General features: G+C 33.1%; 2 protein-coding genes across 2 annotated transcripts; both read left to right on the top strand.

Annotated features, from left to right (window-relative positions):
• Nucleotides 1–3,350: 3,350 nt before the first annotated feature.
• LOC107956215 (uncharacterized) lies at nt 3,351–3,785 on the top strand. Its single transcript, XM_016891937.1, has one exon. The coding sequence runs from the start codon at nt 3,351–3,353 to the stop codon at nt 3,783–3,785; it is 435 nt and encodes a 144-aa protein (XP_016747426.1).
• A 10,099-nt stretch (nt 3,786–13,884) lies between these two features.
• LOC107954871 (pentatricopeptide repeat-containing protein At4g14850) lies at nt 13,885–16,048 on the top strand. Its single transcript, XM_016890557.2, has one exon. The coding sequence runs from the start codon at nt 13,951–13,953 to the stop codon at nt 16,006–16,008; it is 2,058 nt and encodes a 685-aa protein (XP_016746046.2). The 5' UTR covers nt 13,885–13,950; the 3' UTR covers nt 16,009–16,048.
• Nucleotides 16,049–16,484: the final 436 nt, after the last annotated feature.

The raw sequence follows: 16,484 nt of genomic DNA on the forward strand, positions 1-16,484 counted from the left end.
TAGTCATTGACCATGCGTATGCAACTCATGTACTTTGATATAAGTAGAGGCTTATGCTCTAAAGATGATCGAGCCCATAGTCGGTATGTTGAGTACATGACTTGTGTATGTCATGGCTTTACTAGCAACAGCGGAATTCATGACTCAATTAAAGAGTTAATGATATCATCTCATTGGCATTGTATGGATTGATAAATATGGAACGTGGCCACGGGTTGCTTGTTCTCGAACAAGCAATTTATCATAGTCATTTGTGGACAGTGATCATATTAATCATTAAGAAGACACAATGGTGATAATGAGATAAAATAGGATTGTATTGATGAATGGATTTAACTCAAAGGAATCAAGGATATCATATGAGGGTCACATACACATGACATGGTCATTGGATAAAGCAGTTTGATGAATTGCTTTCATAGAGAGTATACAATGAGTTTTCAATCATGGTACTTCTTATGAACTAACTCGATGATTAAGTAATTGTGAATTATCGGAACAATATTTCTGGACATAATTGCAATTACTAGAGCATAATTGTATATGTCTGATTGGTCCCTCTACTAGCTCAACAAAATCTCGATCAGACTGCATTTGAATTAGAAGAAAATTCTACGACTTTTGGAATAATTTAATTGAGTCAATTTATTCGATGTGGAATTAAATGAAGTGGTCATAATAATTGTTCAACTAGAGAATTTGATTAAAGAATTTTCTTGAAAAAATTAATTTGGAAAATCTAAGTGAGTTTTAGAAAAATTAATTTTGATCAAGTAAAATTAAATTATTCAAATTAATAAAAATTAATATGATGTTTTTGGAAATTAATTTTCAAGTCAAACAATTGGCCCAATAGATAATTGAACTTGAAAATTGAACCTAAAATCGTAAATTAGGCTCAGGAGCCCAAAACCGAGACCAAAACCCAAAAAAACTGAGACCAAGACCCAAAAATTGGTTGAACCAGGCCCGATATGTAAAACTGGGCCAATGGTCCAACCGGTGGCTAGACCAGATTGGTTGAGTCGTCACTAACCCTGACCAATCAGCAGTAGTTGAATCGGCTTAGGGTGTTATAAGGGTGTCGCACCTACATCACCGGACATAGTGGTACTGGTGGCTGCAACAGCGGCATCCTAGTGGCTAGCGGCGGTTGGTCATCGGTGGTTGAGTAGTGGAAGGTTACATTCCTACTGAATTCTACCAGATAATTTGATTTCAGACTAATTATTCCAAAAATAATATTATTTTAATAGTTTAATATTAAATTTAATTTAATATTTATGTTAATATTATTTTATTAATTTAATATTAAAATGATTATCTTAATATTAAATTTAATCTAATATTTATCTTGATATATATTATATTAATTTAACATTAAAGTGATTAAGTTTAATCATAGTTAAACTCTCCCTATATAAAGAGAGCATTGGATCATTATTTACACACATTTGAATTCAAGAGAGTTTAATCTAATATTAAATTTAATCTAAATAAATATTATATTAATTTAACATTAAAGTGATTAAGTTTAATCATAGTTAAACTCTCTAAACTCTCCCTATATAAAGAGAGTCTTGGATCATTATTTACACACATTTGAATTCAAGAGAAAGTTGTAGAGAGAAAATTCTATAAACAGATTATTCTAGAAAATTTCTAGAGATATTTTTCTGATTTACAACTTGACCAAAAAGTTTAGAGAAATTACAAAATTATCCCACTGATAATTTTTGTGAAAATTTTTTTGATTCAAAGCGAACCCACACTCGGCAGACGTGAGCTTGAGGATAGCGGAGAAAACTACTCGGTCGAAGCGTTCATCCTAGACAAATAAAAAAGGTACAATTCTGATTAAATGTTTATTACTTTAGATATCACAATCAAGATATTATTTTGGAAAAAAAAATTAAAACTTTAGTTTTTTCCCGAAATTTATTTTTCGCTGCGTTTTCCAAACCTATTTTTCCAACAACTAGTATCAGTGCCAAGTTGTATTCCATCTATAAGTATAAACAGATAATTAAAATAAATTTCTCTTCTTGAATGATTTAATTACATAGAAAGTGACATTTTTTAGATCTTTTGCATGTTTTGAGTTATATATGGGAATGAATGTGATATTATATATTTGTTATATAATTGTTTTTTATTGTTGAAGTTGTGGTTATTAAGAAATAGATCGTGGACTATCATCTCCATGTATGACTATTTTTTTAAAAAATTCATAAAATTCTTGTGAGCCAGAAATTGACATAGGACTTAAATGTAATTTTTCCAAAAGGAGTCTTTGGCGATGAAAAGATGTGATGGCGGTTGAAGACCCAAGGAATGCCTTGTGGTGAAAAATAATGTAGTTTTATTTTTCTATTTATTTTTTAGAAATAGAACCATGGAAACCTTGGCTGGCAATTTTATTTTAAGTACCTATCTCATTATATATATATATATTTTATAATTGTTTATAATATTTATATTATGTAATGTTATAATTGTGATATATATATATATAAGATGATCCACAGTTGATTGATTAAAAATAAGAAGAGTGGTAATGAGAAAATACATGTGTTGTATTGTTCTATTCACTTCTTTAGGTTATTCAATAACTGTGAGAAGTGAGGTAACGAGAAGGTGCATGTCTAGGATTAGCTTTGGCTAGGAAAGACTTAGTTTATAAGCGGTCAAATTTGACTCACCTCCTTTTACTGGGACTGTACCTGGTTCACGGTTCACATTCACTTCTTCGTTTTTTCCTTTAAAAGAAAAACTATGGAGAATCAAAATTGTTTGTTTTAAAACTGATTAATTCTTATGAATGGATATTATAAAATTTCTATAGTATGTCATGCATATATCGAAAGCATGTCATTTAGATTAGGTAAGAATGCCGCTAGGACTATTGTATGATCATTCTTGAAATTTGGGATAAAAAAAACATTGCATGTTTTTTAATATATTGAGTGGGAGAAAGTCCTTGAACAAGACCTACGGCCTCCATTGATGGTTCTTAAGTGATAGCATGATAAAGTTTCGAGCCGGCTCCTACCCTAGCAGCACTATGTTGCTGAAATGAAAAATATTTGCTTAATATAAAGATAGTAATTAGTGAAATCTTTATTTTTTTCAGTTCAAATATGTCACATACTCCTCTTATTAGCATTCTTACTAAAAATAAATTAAATGGGGATAAATTTTGAGAATGGAAACGGAACTTGTTGATAGTTTTCAATAGTGAGAAACACAAATCTGTTCTTGATGAAATGTGTCCTCCTAAAGCTCAGCCTAAAACAAGAAATCGTTGGAGAGATTCTGACTCGGTTGATCGATGTTATATGTTAGCAAACATGAGTAGTGTGTCACAAAAGCAACACGAGAATTTCTTTCCTGTTAAAGAGATCATAAAAAATTTGGAGGAATTACTCAAAAGCCAAGTCACATTGGCTCGACAATCCACTATTACAAATTTGATGAAATCTCAACAGAAAATCGACACTCCAGTCAAAGGACATATGCTTAAGCTGGTGGGATCCTTTGTAGAAGTACAGGATAATGAGGCTGAACTAGGCATGAACACGCAAATTGAAATAGTGTTCAAATCCTTAACCAATGAGTTTGTTGGTTTCAGGGCCGCTTACAACTTGAGGAAGAAGATGCTTACCTTGACTCAGCTCATGAATGAATTACAATCCTATGAGTTGATGCTGAATGGTGGTAAGCTGGTTCAGGAGAAACCTGAGACAAACTTAGCTGTGAGCCCCTCGTCCTCTAAGGAGAAATAGAAAGCTAAGGGAAATAAGAAATTGATTAAGTCTTCGGTTCCGACGTATGGATAGGAAGAATGCTAAGAAGTCAAAAGATCCTAAAAAGATCAAATGTTTCTTCTACAACAGGAAAGGGCAATCCAAATCAAATTGCAAGAAGTATTTGGAGTCCCTAGTCAAAAAGGGCAAAAGTATGAAACTCTTTATGGTTGAAGCTTGCTTAGTGGAAGAATCAATTGACAATTGAGATATTGATTCTGAAGCCACTGACCATGTGTGTGTTTCTTTACAGGGGTTCAGTGAAACGAGAAGTCTACGTGACAGAAGCCTCACGTTGCGGACCAAAGATGGGAGCTATGTTTTAGCCGAAGCAGTGGGAGAAGTTATTTTACATTTTGATAATTTTACAAATATTGTTTTAAAAAATGTGTTTTATGTACCTAATTTAAGAGGAATTTAATTTTTCTAGCATGTTTATTTTATGACAGTTATACCTTGACTGCAACACTCCAAATCCACTCTAAACGTTATGACCAAATCTGGCGATGTCACATTGTAACACCCCTTACCCGTATTCGACGCCGAAATAGGGTACAAGGCATTACCAGAACACATACACTTATAAACATGTTAAATCGAGTTATAAAATTTCATTCAAATTTAAACTCTTCAAATTTTTAACATGCTTTTATAAATCTTCATGTTATAACTTCAAAATACTATATTTGTAACAAATAGGGCTTCTGAGACCCAATACATACTCATGCAATTCAATACTTCATTTCCATTTCATTTAACTCACGATTCTCATGTTCACGATTCAATTCAATTTCTCAATCCAATATACATTTCAATACCATAATAATTCATTTAATTCACATCATATCATTTGCAGTTCCATTTAATTCACGTACAATTCAATTTCATTAAGTTCAATACTAATACATATTTATCGTTTAACTTAACGTCCCCTTTTTTCATCATTTTACACTTCAAGCATGAACCTAGTATTTCATTTCCTTTCCACTCCCGTTTCCTATGCATATCACACAAGATATAAACATTACACTCAACCATAGTCGCAAGCAAGTCTTTTTGAAGACTAACCACATGATAAACCATTTTAATAAAAATTACAAACTTTAAACCTTACCACCCTTTTATGATCACAAGCATATTTCCATCTAGACATTTACCATCTCAATGCATAATTTTATAAATTTAATGTGGCGTAATCCAGCCACAACTTGGCCAAAGCCTAAGCATACACACCAAACATACTAGCCAAATAAACATATAGTATAAGTATTATAAGCATGGATAAGCACCACATTTATTTATGTATCAAACTTATCAACATGAGTTAATTCATAAACCATTTCTGACATTGCTACATACCAAATCATATACCAAGTATAACACATACACATACTATGAAACTTTATTTTCTCACTTGAACTTTAACTATAACTAATAATGCACGATTATAAACATCATTTATTTTCAATCGTTTATCAATTATAATCGAGCATATGGCCAATTATACACAAATCATTCATATGTTCTTCCAATTTTCCTCCTCCTCTCCATTCCACATCCTTAATGTGTATAACACACTTAAACAACATTAACTACAATTTCACTATTCACTCACATGTATATTCAAAGCTGTCTATTCGAGTTAAAGTCACTAAATTATTTTTACCTGGAACTACAGAACTTCAAATTAAGATCTGTAAATTTTACCCAAAACTAGATTCATATATCTTCTTACCATAAAATTTTCAAAATTTTTGGTTTAGCCAAATAGTATAGTTTATTCTTTAAAGTTTCCCTTATTTCACTGCTCAACGGTTCTAGCCTCTCTTCACTAAAAATTAATTATCTCATTGTACAAAATTCAGATATTGTTTCTGTTTGTTTCTCTTAAAAATATATTCACTGAGGATTCTAAAAATATAAACTTTATCCCATAATTATTTTTGTACAAATTTTTACAATTTTCCAAATTCAGAATAGGGGATTCCAAAGTCATTCTGAATCTATCTAACTAAACTTCAAATATCTCAAAATATATAACTGTTTTGCTTTCTTTGTTTCTTTTATATGAAAATAGACTCATTCAGCTTCAATTTCATATATTATTGAGCCTCTAATTCAATCTCCACCATTTTTGGTGATTTTTCAAATTCACACAACTATTGTTGTCTAAATTGTTTTATTGCTAAATGTACTCTTTCATAATTTCACTTTTTCACTTTCAATCACAATTCAATTCAAAATTCACTTTTTCATTTCTAAGTCGATATTCAATTCAATTCCACACCTATATTCATTATTCTATTTTACTTAGTTAATTTCCCGATAAACACTTCGGAATAATAACAGATACTCGGTGGATTCATCACATAGAAACCACCTTATTAATCAATGATGTCCGATGGAATCAGCACATAGCAACCACCTTACTAATCAATGATGTTCGGTTCACATAGTAGTCTGCACATAGTACTACACAGGTGACCATTACCATCCGATACACGTAGTAGCCTGCACATAGTGCTACACACGTGATCGAAATTATCTGGTATGCATAGTAGCCTGCACATAGTACTACACATGTTACCATTACCATCCGATACACGTAGTAGCCTACACATAGTACTACACACGTGATCGAAACTATCCGGTATGCATAGTAGCCTGCACATAGTACTACACATGCGACCTATTATTCCGGTACACGTAGTAGCCTGCACATAGTACTACACACGTGACCATCACTTTCACTTTTACATAGTGGCCTACACACAATCCGTGCCACACATGTGATCATTCCTGTCACTTCATTCGTATCCCTTTTTATTCCAAAAGTTTATTCGGGAATTTTTCACTTTTTCTCACTTTTCTTTTTATCGGTCAATTTCAATTTCTCTCCTTTCTTGATTTATAACAATAGAATTAACTTATATACCCTTCACACTATTCATTGTAGTCTAAAAATCATACTTTGAAAAAATTACGTTTTTGCCCTTAAATTTTCACAAAATTACAATTTTTCCCCTAGGCTCATAAAATAATTTTTATTCAATTTCCTTGCATTTTAGGCCTAGCTAAACCATTTTAATAACTATAGCAGTCCACAATACTCACTTATTCACACACTTGTGACATATTTTATAACTTTTACAAATTAATATTTTTAGGCATTTTCATCGAAAATTACTTAGTACAAATCGTTTATCACACTCCAAACATTCATATTCTTCCGTAAAATATCAAAATACATGCATATCATTCATGAGTAAATTTTTAAACACAAACCCTAGTTCAAAACAATGGTAAAAATAGGTAAATCTTGTTGCAAGGATTTAAAAAACGTAAAAATCATTAAAAACAGGGATAGAACAGACTTACAATCAAGCTTGGAAGCTTGAAAAACCCTAGTCATGGTTTTTCCATGCAATTTTCGGCCTAGGGGTTGAAGAAGGACAAAAATTAACTTTTTTTAATTCATTTTAATAACTAAATAACCAAAATGCCCTTAATGAAAAACTTCGGAAACATGCCTAACCATACCCATTTTTGTCCACCAACTTAACCAATGGTCTAATTACCACATAAAGACCTCCAATTTAAAATTTCATAACAATTGGACACCTCTAACATATAGAACTCAACTTTTTCACTTTTTACAATTTAGTTCTTTTGACTAAATTGAGTGCCCAAACGTCAAAATTTTCGAACGAAATTTTCACAAAATCATTTTGTGAAATCTTCAACCATAAAAATATAATGAAAATAATTTTTTTCTCTTCGAATTTGTGGTCCCGAAACCATTATTCCGACTAGCCTTAAATTCAGGCTGTTACATTGACATTCAATAAAGAGATTGCTATTTACAGATCTGTAATGGATGGGTGGAAAATAATCTCTACTTTATCAAACCAAATAACTACTCGATGTTTCAAACTAAAATAGTGAATAAAAAGCTTAAAACTTCTCACTCTAATGAGGGGTACCTATGGAACTTAAGACTTGGTCATATTAACCAAGAAAGAATCACTAGACTCGCAAAAAATGGTCCCTTAAGTACGCTTAAAGAAGTTAGTCTTCCACAATTTGAATCTTGCTTGAAAGGTAAATTGACTAAGAGATCTTTTAATACGAAAGGTACAGGGGCCAACCAACCTTTAAAACTTGTGCACACTAATGTATGTGGACCCATAAGCATTAGTGCCTGAGAAACTTAAGATTATTAAGTGAATTTTATCGATGACTATTCTCGATATGGATATGTGTATTTAATGCACCGTAAAATCAAAAATTTTGATAAATTTTAAGAGTTTTGTGTGAAAGTGGAAAAATAATTAGGTTTATCCATAAAGAATTTTCGGTCTGACCAAGGTGGGGAATATTTGTCCGATGAGTTCTTAAGATACCTCATAGAGAATGAGATTTTATCCCAATTTACTACACCGGGCACTTCACAGCAGAATGGCGTAGTTGAGAGAAGGAATAAAACCTTGCTTGACATGGTTCGTTTAATGTTAAGCTATACACAACTTCCTACTTCCTTTTGGGGATATGCGATACAAACGGCTTGATATATTCTGAATGATGTGCCAACCAAGCGTGCTTGTAAGACACCTTATGAAATGTGGCATGGAAAGAACCCGATCTAAATCACTTTAGAATATGGGGTTGTCCAACACACATTCTGGATAATGATGTAAAATAGTTGGATGCGCGGACAGAATTGCACATGTTTATAGGATGTCTAAAAGAAACAAAGGAAGGATTATTCTACAATATGAAAGATAATACGATTAAAGTTTCTACTTATGCTACCTTCTTCGAGGAAAGCTATATAGATAACTTTAAGCATCAAAGTAAAGTGGTACTCGAGGAACTTTTGGAAATGGTAGAATAATTACTAAGTTCAATTCTCGAGAAAGTTGTAAAAAGACCTATAAATGGTCAACAACATAAGGGAATCTGTAGTAATGGGAGAGTTTTTAAGAAACTGAACTTCTTGATCTATGATGGTAGTATTTATAATACGGAAGCCAATAATGATGATGATAATCCACTCACTTACGAGAAGGCTATGCAGGACGTTGATTCCAAGCTTTAAAAATAGGCTATTCATATCGAGATGGATTTTATGATATCCAATACGATGTGAGAACTTGTAGACTTGCTGATTAGGATTAAACTCGTAGGGTGTAAGTGGATCTATAAGAATAAGAGAAATACGGAGGGGAAAATGGAAACACATAAAGCTAGACTTGTAGGGAAAGGCTACACACAGAAAAAATGCATCGATAACGATAAGACCTTTTCTTTAGTAGCCATGGTCAAGTCTATTCGCATACTTTTATCCATTACCGTTGCTTTCGATTACGAGATTTGGCAAATCGATGTCAAGACAACATTCTTGAATGACTATCTTGATGGACTATTTACATAGCTCAACCTACTGGCTATGTTGTCAAAGGAAATGAGCAGAAAGTTTGCAAACTACTAAGATCCATTTATGAACTTAAGCAAACGTCCCGCTCATGGAATAAAAAATTTAATCAAATGATCAAGATTTTTTAAATTTAAGTAAAACACTGATGAACCTTGTGTTCATAAATGTATAAAGGACAAAAAGGTGGTTTTCCTTGTTTTGTATGTTGATAATATTCTACTAATCGAAAATAATATAGGAGAATTGTCATCGGTTAAACTATGATTAGCTCAACAGTTTAGCATGGAGGACTTGGGTGAAGCTAGTTATATTCTTGGAATTCGAATCCTTATGGATCGAAAGAATAAAACGATAGCACCATCTCAAGCTTCATACATCGATAATGTACTGGAATATTTTGCAATGACCGATGAAAAGCCAGGCGTTCAACTGACTGCATCAGGTTTGCATCTTTCTTTAGATGACTATTCTAAGATAGCAGAAGAAAGAGAGCATATGAGTAAGGTTCCATATGCTTCGGCATTTGGAAGCCTTATGTATGCGATGCTTTGCGCACATCCAGATATTTGTTTCGCAGTAGGAATGGTTAGTTGATATAAGACGAAAGTCTTAGACATTGACAAGCTGTAAAGCATATATTAATGTATCTTAAAAGAACCAGGGATTATATGATTGTGTATTCTAGGAAGGACCTTACTCCTATTGGATACATAGACTCAGACTTCCAAACTTGTAAAGATTTGAAGAAATAGACATTGAAAAATGTATTCATTCTAAGCTGTGGAGCCATTGTATGGAGAAATGTAAAACAAACTTGCACTGCTGACTCTATTATGGAGGCCGAGTATGTGGCTGCTTCTGAGGCAACGAAAGAAGCAATATGGCTTCGAAAGTTCTTAACCAAACTCGAAGTTATTCCTGGTATGGAAAAAACTATAACACTGTATTGTGACAACAGTGTTGCAATAGCAAATACCAAGAAAATGGGAAGGCATAAGAGGACGAAACACATTGATCAGAAGTATCACTTGATATGAGAGGCAGTAGCCGAAGGAATTGTAGATGTGATGAAAGTAGCTTCTGAAGATAACCTTCAAGATCCGTTTGCTAAGACTCTTGTAACAAGGAGTTTTAACAAACACGTTGAGGATAAGAGAATGCAAAACATGACACATTTAATTCACTATGGCAAGTGGGAGATTGCTGAGAAATGCGCCCATATTGTAGTAAACATGTAATTATTTTCTATTTATTTAAACGATGATTAAATAAATAAAGTTAGTTTCACATTTCACTATTATGTCTTTTGTATTTTCCGTCTTTTATATTTTGCATGCATAGTGAAATTGTGACAAGCAAATATTAGCTCATTGATTGTCTAAAGCTCAAACTGAAAGATAAGTGGCATTGTAAAGAATGTTTACACTATGAGAAAGATAACTTACTTTAGTAGATAATCTAAATAAGTTTGTAATCCCGTAAAAAAAATTAGAGTGAGCATTTGATTCAAATGCTGAAAAGAATTATTATGTCATTTACAATTCCAATTGAAGAGATAGCTAGCCCTGGTTATCAAAGCAGTTGACTCCACGAGTAGAGACGTAGATGTATTCATTGGTAGAATGATACATTGGACTGGACCCATGATGAACTAATTCTGAATCCGTTTGTAAATTAATTCACTTGTGACGTTCATGGTGTAATTTACCTAAATCCTGAGTTAGCTATTGACCATGCGTATGCAACTCATGTACTTTGATATAAGTAGAAGCTTATTCTCTAAAGATGATCGAGCCCATAGTTGGTATGTTGAGTACATGACTTGTGTATGCCATGGCTTTACTAGCAATTGCGGAATTCATGGTTCAATTAAAGAGTTAATGATTTCATCTCATTGGCATTGTGTGGACTGATAAATATAGAACGTGGTCACGGGTTGCTTGTTCTCGAACAAGCAATTTATCACAGTCATTTGTGGATAGTGATCATATTAATCATTAAGAAGACACAATGGTAACAATGAGATAAAATAAGATTATATTGAGTGAATGGATTTAACTCAAAGGAATCAAGGATATCATATGCGGATAACACACACATGACGAAGTCATTTGACAAAGCAGTTGGATGAATTGCTTTCATAAAAAGTATACAATGAGTTTTCAATCATGGTACTTCTTGTGGACTGACTCCATGATTAAGTAATTGCAAATTATTGGAACGATGTTTCTGAACATAATTGCAATTTTTAGAGCATAATTGTATATGTCAGATTGGCCCCTCCTTTAGCTCAACAAAAGCTCAATCGGACTACATTTGAATCAGAAGAAAATTCTATGACTTTGGGAATAATTTAATTGAATCAATTTATTCGATGTGGAATTAAATTAGGTGGTTATAATTATTCAATTAGAAAATTTGATTAAAGAATTTTCTTAAAAATTATTTTGGAAAATCTAAGTGAGTTTTGGAAAAATTAATTTTGATCAAGTAAAATTAAATTAATCAAATTAATTAAAATTAACGTAATATTTTAGAAATTAATTTTCATGTCAAACAATTGGCCCAATGGGTAATTGAACTTGAAAATTGGACCTGAGATCATAAATTGGATCTGGGAGCCCAAAATCGAGACCAAGACCCAAAAACTGGTCGAACCGGGCCTAATATATGAAATCGAATCGGCAGTCCAACCGGTGACTAGACCGGACCGATCAGGTCGTCACTAACCTAGATCGAACTGACATCAACCGACTTGGCTCGGGGTGCCGTAAGGGTGTCACACCTGCATCACCGGACACGGCGGTGCCGGTGGCGTCCCGATGGCCGGCGGCGGTTGGTCATTGGTAGTTGAGCAGTGGAAGAGTTACATTCCTACTGGAATTCTACTAGATAATTTAATTTCAGTCTAATTATTCCAAAAATAATATTATTTTAATAGTTTAATATTAAATTTAATTTAATACTTATCTTAATATTATTTTATTAATTTAATATTAAAACGATTATCTTAATATTAAATTTAATTTAATGTTTATCTTGTAGATAAACATTCTATTATTTTAATAAGATTTAATATTAAAATTAATCTAATATTTATCTTGAATAAATATTATATTAATTTAATATTAAAGTGATTAAGTTTAATCATAGTTGAACTCTCTACACTCTCTTTATATAAAGAGAGCCTTGGGTCAATTTGAATTCAAGAGAAAGTTGTAGAGAAAAAAATTCTCTAAAGAGATTATTCTAGAAAATTTCTAGAGATATTTTTCTGATTTACAACTTGAACCAAAAGTTTAGAGAAATTGTAAAATTACCCCACTGGTAATTTTTGTGAAAAATTTTCTGATTCAAAGCGAGCCTAATCGAAAATGTATAATTTTGATTAAGTGTTTATTATTTTAGATATCACAACCAAGATCTTGTTTTGGAAACAATTTTAAAACTCTGATTTTTTCATAATTTTATTTTCTACTGCATTTTCCAAACCCATTTGTCCAACACTAGGGAGGGTATCGATACTTGATCAATTTTTCTTTGATTTTCAAAACATTGAACCTTGAAACAGTATCAATACCAGGTAGGGTATCGATAAAATTTGAAAGATATCAATACTTTCTTTAAGGTATTGATACTTTTTGTTTTTGCTTAATTTTCTTGAATATCGAAGTTTAAATCAATATCGGTACCAGGCAAGAATATTGATTAAGGAATGAGATGAGCGACCATTGCACCACAATTTTTAAATATTTATTAAGAAGTTTTTTTAATTTTTTAATTTTACTCATTAAAGATAAGATGAATTGTGATGTATTAATGGTGCATAGAGCCCACTCAAGGATAGTGAATGAAATATAATCTATTTATTTTGTGTCATCAAAAGGGTTTTTTTATAACATATTTGCTTTTTGTTATAAAACAAAAGGTAAATTATACTAGTAGTCATCCAACTATTAGTAAATTTCTTTTTTAATCACTCGACTATGAAAAGTTACAAAATGATCATCTAACTATTCAACTTTGTCTTTTTTTTATCACCAAATGACTAACGACGACAACTCTCAATATTTATACATTGTATCAATTTAGTCTTGATTCAAAAAAATTCTAACCCTCAACATTTACACATTGTACAATTTGGTCTCTATTGCATTTTTGCTTTTCTTTGTGACCCTTTCACTTAAAAAGTTAAAAGAACAAATTTATCAACTAAATTTGATTAAAAATATACAAAAAGTGAAAACACTAAAAGATCCAAGATAATAACTTTTATCTGTTTCCATTCTCTTAAAATTAACCCTCAGTGTCATAAATAAAAGTAAAACTGCAAAAAAAGGACCAAATTACACAATGTGTAAATGTTAATGGTTAATTCTTTTTAGAATCAATACTAAATTAACATATTTATCAATGTTTAGGGTTAAAGATGGTATTATGCCAATTTTAAAAACAAAAAAAAGACAATTGAATAGTTAGGTCACCAATATATAACTTTTTATAATTAGGTGACAAAAATAATATTTACTGGTATTTTGTAAGTTTTAATAAAAAGAAATTGTGAATAGTAACGTTGTTTACCCTAAAATAAAACAAAGATTTAATTTATAAGGACACAATATAACATTTCAAAGTCATCGGTTCAGTATTCAAAGCTTTGCCGCCATAAATTCCGAACGATGATCATACCCTCCACCACTAAAACCAATGCCATTTCTCACAGCCAACGAGCTAGGGTTCCTCCTCGAATCCGCCATCTCCACTCGGTCCCTCCTATTCGGCCGAGCCACTCACGCCCACATTCTCAGAACTCTTGAAATTCCTCTCCCTTCTTTCCTGTCCAACCACCTCATCAACATGTACTCCAAACTCAACCTCCCCAACTCCGCCCACCTCGTCCTCTTGCAAACCCCGCCTCACTCACGTTCCGTCGTCACTTGGACGGCCCTCATTTCGGGTCATGTCCAGAACGGCCTTTTCTCTTCCGCTCTCCTCCATTTTTCCCGCATGCGTAGAGAACGAATTTCTCCCAACGATTTCACCTTCCCTTGCGCTTTCAAGGCATCCGCCTCGCTTCGGCTACCTGTTGTGGGAAAGCAACTTCACGCGCTGGCTTTAAAGTCTGCCCAGATTTTCGATTCCTTTGTTGGGTGTAGTTGTTTCGATATGTATATGAAAACGGGGCTTAGAGATGAAGCAACCAATTTGTTTGAAGAAATGCCTGAGAGAAGTATTGCAATGTGGAATGCAAATATTTCTAATGCGGTGCTTGATGGGAAGCCGAATATAGCTGTGGATGTTTTTATTCAGTTTAGAAGGATTGGCGGCGAACCTGATCCGGTTACCTTCTGCGTTTTCCTTAATGCGTGTTCAGATGCTTTGTATTTGGATTTAGGGAGGCAGTTACATGGATATGTGATCCGAAGCGGTTTTGATCGGAATTTGTCCGTCTGCAATGGACTTGTTGATTTTTATGGCAAGTGTAAGGAGGTGGAAGGCGCGGTGATGGTTTTTGATGGGATGGAGAAAAGAAATGCTGTTTCTTGGTGCTCATTGATATCTGCTTATGAGCAAAACTACGAAGAAGAGAATGCCTGTGGAATGTTTTTGGAGGCAAGGAAAGAAGGGATCGAACCTACTGATTTTATGGTCTCGAGTGTTATCAGTGCTTGTGCGGGGATGGCGGGGCTTGAGTTGGGTAGGTCAATTCATGCACTTGCTGTTAAGGCTTGTGTTGAAGGGAATGTTTTCGTTGGGAGTGCATTAGTCGATATGTATGGTAAATGTGGAAGCATTGATGACTCAGAGCAAGCATTTTATGAGATACCTGAGAGGAATTTAGTTAGTTGGAATGCAATGATTGGTAGCTATGCTCATCAAGGGCTTGCTGATATGGCTTTGTCATTGTTTCAAGACATGTTGTCTTGGGGTGAAGTTGTTCCCAATTATGTGACTTTGGTTTGTGTATTATCAGCTTGTAGCAGAGCAGGGGCAGTAAAAATGGGAATGGAAATTTTCAAATCAATGAAGGAAAGGTTTCGAATTCAACCAGGGGCAGAGCATTATGCTTGCATTGTGGACTTGTTAGGGAGAGCTGGGATGGTTGAGCGTGCTTATGAGTTTATCAAGGAAATGCCAATCCATCCTACGATTTCCATCTGGGGGGCTCTTTTGAACGCCTGTAGAGTGTATAGGAAACCAGAATTGGGGAAGATAGCAGCTAATAAACTATTCGAACTCGATCCTAAAGATTCGGGCAACCATGTGTTGCTATCTAATCTGTTTGCGTCTACTGGGAGGTGGGAGGAGGCTGATCTTGTGAGGAAGGAGATGAAAGATGTTGGGATAAAAAAGGGTGGAGGTTGCAGTTGGATCACAGTAAAGAACAAAGTCCACATCTTCCAAGCAAAGGATACTTCACATGAGATGAATTCTAAGATACAAGAAATGTTGGCTAAACTCGGGAATGACATGAAGGCAGCTGGCTATGTTCCGGACATCGATTTTGCACTCTTCGACTTAGAAGAAGAAGAGAAAATGACAGAGGTTGGGTACCATAGTGAGAAGATTGCTCTTGCCTTTGGTCTTATAGTTATACCTCCTGGAGTACCTATAAGAATCACAAAGAACCTTAGAATTTGTGGAGATTGCCATAGTGCCTTCAAGTTCATATCAGGCATTTTTGGGAGAGAAATTATTGTTAGAGATAATAACCAGTTTCATCGATTTAGGGACAGGCAATGCTCTTGTAGAGATTATTGGTGAATAGTTTTATATATGATCAACCAAATTTTTTGATGAAATACAATCAATAGTTTTTGTTTGAAAAAAGAAAATTTCTAAGCAACTCATAGAATAATAAAAAACAAGGGAGCTGAATATTAGAAAGAGAGAATATAATTAATTATTTTAAATGGTTTATGTATTTTGATTACACAGATGAAGAATTTCATGGTTTCTCAATAAAAATGTTGAACTCCCAAAAATAATATTTAAAAAAATTATATAATACATTCCGGTCAAATTTAAAATTTTCATTAGAATGACTTTTTTTTTAATATTTAAAATATATGTTATATATGAGAAAGAATTAAAAGAATCCAACAAAACAATAATTATCAATATTTTATGATTAGAGGTTTTCATGAATACTTATTATAGGTTTTGATTATATCTGTTCTTTTTGATATAATGACTAGAGCTACCCATAACCTCTTCTCAACTCATAAATAGGAGGATAA

Source organism: Gossypium hirsutum, chromosome D07 (genome assembly GCF_007990345.1).
Source record: "Gossypium hirsutum isolate 1008001.06 chromosome D07, Gossypium_hirsutum_v2.1, whole genome shotgun sequence".
Lineage (NCBI taxonomy): Eukaryota > Viridiplantae > Streptophyta > Magnoliopsida > Malvales > Malvaceae > Gossypium > Gossypium hirsutum.

Excerpts from the sequence above, each read along its gene's own strand:
- LOC107956215 (XM_016891937.1), top strand. The coding sequence starts at position 3,351 with ATGAGTAGTGTGTCACAAAAGCAACACGAGAATTTCTTTCCTGTTAAA.
- LOC107954871 (XM_016890557.2), top strand. The coding sequence starts at position 13,951 with ATGCCATTTCTCACAGCCAACGAGCTAGGGTTCCTCCTCGAATCCGCC.